This window comes from Ammospiza nelsoni, chromosome 24 (genome assembly GCF_027579445.1).
Source record: "Ammospiza nelsoni isolate bAmmNel1 chromosome 24, bAmmNel1.pri, whole genome shotgun sequence".
NCBI lineage: Eukaryota > Metazoa > Chordata > Aves > Passeriformes > Passerellidae > Ammospiza > Ammospiza nelsoni.
The window spans coordinates 1,220,847-1,226,846 of record NC_080656.1 but is presented as its reverse complement, the minus strand read 5'-3'; the positions used below and the strand labels follow the sequence as shown (position 1 = coordinate 1,226,846).

At 48.4% G+C, this 6,000-nt stretch overlaps 1 protein-coding gene across 1 annotated transcript in view; it reads left to right on the top strand.

Annotated features, from left to right (window-relative positions):
- Positions 1–1,183: 1,183 nt before the first annotated feature.
- The window catches only part of FLI1 (Fli-1 proto-oncogene, ETS transcription factor), a 91,957-nt gene continuing 87,140 nt past the window's right edge, over positions 1,184–6,000 (top strand). The window contains exons 1-2 of the mRNA XM_059488492.1: positions 1,184–1,471; positions 3,165–3,246. Of these exons, the coding sequence (XP_059344475.1) occupies positions 3,208–3,246 (39 nt within the window). The 5' untranslated portion in view covers positions 1,184–1,471; positions 3,165–3,207. The remainder of the gene's footprint in view (positions 1,472–3,164; positions 3,247–6,000) is intronic.

The following is a 6,000-nucleotide window of genomic DNA, read 5'->3' as shown; positions in this document are numbered from 1 at the left end:
CTGCACGCTATTTTTAAAAAGCCTTTAATGATGACAACGCTGCTTTTGATTTTAGAGGGATTTTTCCCTGTTCCCTTTCTGTCCCGGTTGTTCCCCCGATCCCTTCCCTGCTGCGTGTCCCTCCTGTCGCTTTGCTTTCCCTTCCATCCCAGGGAAGCTTCTCCCTAAAACCCCGTCCCCTCACCTTGGGAAAGGCTTTCTCTCGCCACAAACAACAACAACAATTATAATAACAACAAAGAATCCGAAGAATTTCTATATTAAAAAGTGGCGAGGTCCCTGGTTGCCGGGTCCGGGTCTGAGTCTGTTTTCCTTGGAAATTGGGAGGAATGCTAAACGCCTCGTCTACCAGGGAGTAAATTGTGTGCGGAGCTCAAGGCACGGCTCCCAGGTTGCCCTTTCACCCCTTCACTTTATATGTTCCTCTTATTAAGGAGAAAAATGTTTCAATATGTTGGAATTTGGGGCAAAGCCGGGAAGGAGAGAAAGAGAATAGAGAAGGGAAGAACATTTTCCAAATAGTTTTGGTAACCCTTCTGAGGGCTGCATTTAAAATTGATGTTGTACTAAAATCCCTGGAAGTTTTTGCCCAGGTTAGAACAAAATATTGTCTGTGAAGGTTTCTGAGATGACAAAATGCACCAGGAACGTGACTCCGGTGGGGAAAAACCATCCCTGGATTGAAGATGTGTTTCCTTTCCCTCCTGAACACGTTCCTGTTTGATAGGCTCTTGTGAAATAGCTAAAAAGAGCTGGAGGTTTCGGCTTGCAGGGAGAAATGCGGAATTTTTTAACGAAAAGAATCGTTTGGAGCCGATTCCATCGCGCTCTCCCAGGCTGTGCATCTGCAGCGTGCTCCGTCATGCTTTGGGTTAACTCTTTTCTAGGTAAGAGTCAGGAAAGAAAACCTCAAAATAAGGACCGATGATTTAAAAACGGATATTTGAAACTTCCTTCTTTTAAAAAGGGGATTTAAAGTAGCACTTGAGCTCCACTCAGCGTTTCTTTTCGGCTTGACTCCTCAGCAATATATTTTTTTTTTAAGTTGGGATTTTTTTTTCTTTTTTCTCTTTTCTGTTTTTGGAGTGTTGTTTAAAGTCGCTCACAGCGCCAGGAGGGCTCACAGGGCGAGGATGCCCCATGGCCACGAATAATCTGAGGGAACAGCTGGAATATTGGTAAGGGGGGAAAACGGAAATCAAATGAAAAGTAGAGGGCAGAGAAGCAAGGGAAAGGAAAGCAAAGCACGTCCTGGAGCTGCGAGCAGCACAGAAGCCCCCTGAGGAAATGCCTGCTTGATGCAGCCTGTCTGGATGGGCTGGGAATTTTAACTTCGGCGCTGCTTTGGATCCAACGCCTTGAAATCTCTCTTCTCCCCGCAAAACTGCAGCGGCGAGGGCAGCTGGGTTTGGTCCCAACCTGGATCTTTACAAACTGCTCTGCCGCTGGCTGAGGGGAAAGGCTCCAAAAGGTGAGTGCTTCCACCATAGCAATAAGAATAAGGATTTAAAAGCTGTTTCAGAGGCCTTTTTCTGTCGCGGCTGACGCTGGCAGGGAGAGCGATTGATAAATAATCCGCTGCAGGCTCCTGAGAAGCGCTCCAAAATGTGCAGATGTATTTATTTACATGCACAGGCGTAATTATAACAGGGAGGGGGACGCTAATCAGGGGTAAAGAGGAGAGCGGGGAAAACCAATATGGGAATCCTTGACCCCAGAAAATTTACTGGCGAGGCAAAATTACCTTGTGCTCCGCTCTGCCTGCCCCCACCCCCCGTGGCAAGTTCAGAAGCAAAAGAAACTGGAATGTGTTAGGAGGGAGGACGACAGGAAAAAAAGGAATTGTACTTATCAGAAACACATTGTCCGCCTTAGAGCCGCTTGCCCTCCCGTGCCAGCTGGACGGGCAATAAATACTTTAAAAATCAATTAAAGGGGGGTTACGTGCAGATAGCGAGCTTTTATTTTCCAGTTGTTGAGCTGTGGGGTTTTTTGTTGTTTTTATTTCTTTTTTTCCTTTCCCTGAACTCCACGGAAGGTTTTAGGAGTGCGGGGTCTCAGCTTCATTAGCGCGGGGCTGTAATTAACCCGGGGCTGGCTCGGATCAGAGCGGGACAAGCCGTCAGGACCGCACAGCTTTTCCTCAGGAGCTTGGAGAAAATCCCAGCCCGGCCCCGGGGGCTGCGCGGCTCCTGCGCATCCCTCCCGTCCCGCCGGGTCCCTTCCCTGCCGTAATTCCCATCTCGGACCCTTCCTTCCAGCACAGAGCATCACGGGGGGATGTGTGCGAGGGTGATCCTTAATGATTCACCACTTGCACTTCGCTAATTACGCTTTGCTAATTGTTTCTGGCGCGTTCCGGGAGGATCAGGGAGGACAAATGAAATCGGTTTGTGGGGTGCTTTGGTGGCTGGAGTTTGTTTTCCCGCACAGCATCGCTGTCAAGCTCTGCAGGGACGATTTGGGGTTGGAGGCAGAAAATTCCCGGTTCAACAGGAGCTCATCAAACCTGGCGAGTGCAGGAAAACAGATGGGGTGCCCTAAACAGAGCCTGAGCAGGACCCCAAATAAAAACGGGATTGACAACCCTGAGTTCTTTTAATATTTCCAGCGATGCTTCCTTTCGGGGTATATTTTAATTTATGGTTTAATTATTGTTGGTGGGGAAGGCTCCTTAAATCAGTCGGGGCCGGCGGGTTAATGGCTCGGGATGGTTTCAATGAGCCGGGAGAGGCAAATGCCCCTCGCCCAGCCCGGGGAAAGCTCGGGGTACGAGTCAATGGGGTTAACTAGGCTCGACATGAAAACACGAGTATTTCAGCTGGCTTTTAATTGTTGGCTAAGAAATTCAGTTAATCAAATGTCAAACCTTTCCCTCTGCTCTGGTCTAACGTGAAGGAGGATCTTTTCCTGAGGAGGAGGGAGAATCCAAAGGAAAAACCAAACTGGTGTTTAAAAAGAGAAGTAAACCCCTGTTCTGAGAGTCCCTTACTTGATTTTAGTTACTGTGTTGATGTGTTCTCTGTCCTTTAAAAGTAACATTTATATGGTTGATCATTCCCCTCTATATTTTATTACCGATCTTATTATTTAGATCAGGCTTTATTCCTTTATTTTTCTCTATGCAAATATATGACTGGGAGTGTTTTTGTGATTTATTTCAGGTCAAATTTAGGACCTTTAAATATATCTAATAAACAAGTAAGGATGTTTCAGACTGTCCCAGACACTTCGTCTTACGTCAAGGTAAGACATGACAGCATCCTTAAACAGGTAATGTCAACAATCACAATCCTCCCAAATTCAGTCGTTTGTATTGGTTGAAAATCTCATTCCCTTTCTTACTGAATTTAGCAGGAAAAAAAACCCCTTGATCTTCAGTGGGAGAGGGGTCAGAGACTGAAATATCGAATTTATCCTTTTGGAAACATACAGGGCTGAGTCAGAAGTTGTATTATCGGGGATAAACAAACGAGTTCAAGTGGATTTCCCTTTTACCCCTCATTGCTGCTGGGTTATCGGTGCTCAGGCTGTGTCAAACTCCAGCGTGCTCCTGCTTTGCTGCTCTGGAACCAGCACAGGGGCTCTGCTCGGGGCTCTGTCCCAGAGCTGTCACCGTGGTTCTTCCATTTCCTCCCAGCTTTCCCCAGCCCCCTTTAGTCCTGGGCCAGGGCTGAATTTCCTTTCTCTTCCCTGCCGTGCCAGCTCCTGAGCTCCCTGTGCACGATGATCCGTGGAGCTGGGTGGTTTCTGCAAGGTCCATTCCAGAATGGATTTAGAGGGGGAAATATTGAATGAGTTAAAGGCAAACATCTTGGATGTGGATTGTCACACATTGTGACACCGGGATTTCCTTCTGTGCTCCCGAAGTTTCTTTCTGGGCTTGAATGTTTCCATGTAATTTAGTGGGAAAATTACCTTGTTTTGGTTTTTAACTGATATTACCTTGTTTTGCTTTTTAACTGGTATTACCTTGTTTTGATTTTAACTGATATTACCAGATCTTGCACTTTAAAAACTTGCTTGCATTTATATATTTCTAGTTTTTAAAAAAGGATCTTACAATATATTTTGATGGACCACTTCTGCTTTCTTTCTTTTGTAAAGATTAAAACAAAACCCCAAGCAAGGCTGGCACAGCCTTGTCCCTTTATACCTCAGCTGAGCTCTATATTATATTTGACATCATATAGGGTTTTTTTCACAACAGCTCCCAAGAATGTAAATAAACCAAGCCTGGGACATCTGGGTTACACGTTTGAGGCAAAGCCTGCATGCAGCAGCACTTAGGGAAAATCTAAACCACAAGCCTCTCCTGTCCCTGAAGAAACACGGGAGGGTGTTAACTACAGCTGGGTGGATAATTTGTAATGAATAATTTATTACAGGAATTCGGTCTCTCTTTTTTTCCCCCTTTCCCCCTCTCAATGATCTGTCCCCCAGGATTCCTGGGGATGATCCATTGGATGATTCCTGTGAATAATCCCGAGGTCATGGCTCAGTTTGGGCACCTGTGGGACAATCAGCAGTGGAAATGCAAGTTTGGGATAATCCCGGGTCGTGTGGCACTGGCTGAGCTGTGCAGCTGCTCCACATCACTGCAACAACTCCAGCCAGGAATGGGCAGGGCTCCCCATGGGCTGATATCCCCAAATCCCACTCCCACCTTGGTGTTTCAGGGAATTTTGGGGTAATTTTGCTCTGTAAGTTTGCATAGCTCTGGGTTAGGTTCTGGAACAGAAATTGTGGAAAGCAGCTGGAATTCCAGTCTGGGGAATGAAATCCCATCAGGGTTCAAGCACAGGAAGGTTCCCCAGTGTGTGACTGGCTGTGGGGATGCAGGGAATGCCCTGGGATGCTCTGTCCATCCTCTGCAGTGGCATCACTGCCCTGGGCTGGGAGCAGATCCAGGGCTGCTCCTGTTGGGAGCAAAATTCATTTGGAATGGTGGAAGTGAGGCCTGAAAAGTGACCATGGCAGCAGGACTGGGATCCTGTCCCTGGCTCAGCCTCAGGCAGGGCAGGGCTGCAGGAGAAGGGCTGGGCCAGGGTTCTGTTCCCGGGAGTTGGTGCTGTATCCACCAGGGAGAGCTGCCCAGGTGGGACTCACAGTGTGGAGGGAGGAATGAGCTGTGGGTGCTGGGCTCTGCCTCTGGCACAGCCCTCCCTCCTCAGCTGAGGGTGTTTTGGGCAAGGATTCTGTCTCTGCTGCTTTGTCTGCAGAGCTTCTCACACTCTGGTGGCACAGGGTAAAATATTTGTAGCTGTGCCTAAAAAATCAACAGGATTTCCATGGAGTCTGACCCAAAATCCTCTGGAGACAAAGGAAAGATCTGCCCCTGGCTCTGAGGGGTTTGAGTTGGGCAGCTCTGTCCCAGAGGGACCAAAATGTGCCTGGGCTGTTCATAGAGGTGGGAGTGTGGTGGAATCCAGGGAAGTTTGCACCCTCAGCACATGGGTGAGGTCAGTCCCTGCCCCCCTGAGTTTGGTGGCACTCCCAGTGACCCAAATGGTCCCAGGGGCAGCAGAGAGGCTCTGCCAGTGCCTGTTCACAGGATTGCTGGCATGATGAATGCTCCAGGCAGTGGAAATGTGGGTGTGGATCCCCTCCCTGCTGCAGGGAGCTCTGGGCACCCCCAACCTCTGCTGCCCCCTCTCCCATCCTCGAGCGTGGTTGCAGCTGAGCCAGGTCCCACTGAGACCCCCCTGCTGCCCACCCTCACCTGGGAGGGCTTCCCAAGCTCTGGGGAGCACAGAGAAAAGGAGAAGATTGAGAGATGATTGAGTCCCAATTCCTCTCTCTTTGTGTGTCCTTCCCCCTTTCCTTCCCCCTTTCCTTCCCCCTTTCCTTCCCCCTTTCCTTCCCCCTTTCCTTCCCCCTTTCCTTCCCCCTTTCCTTCCCCCTTTCCTTCCCTTCTTATTAATATCATTTCTTCTCCACTAAGCCTTATTTGCTGCTTATGGAAGGGAGAAGTATTTTCTCTGTTACTTTTGTGGCATG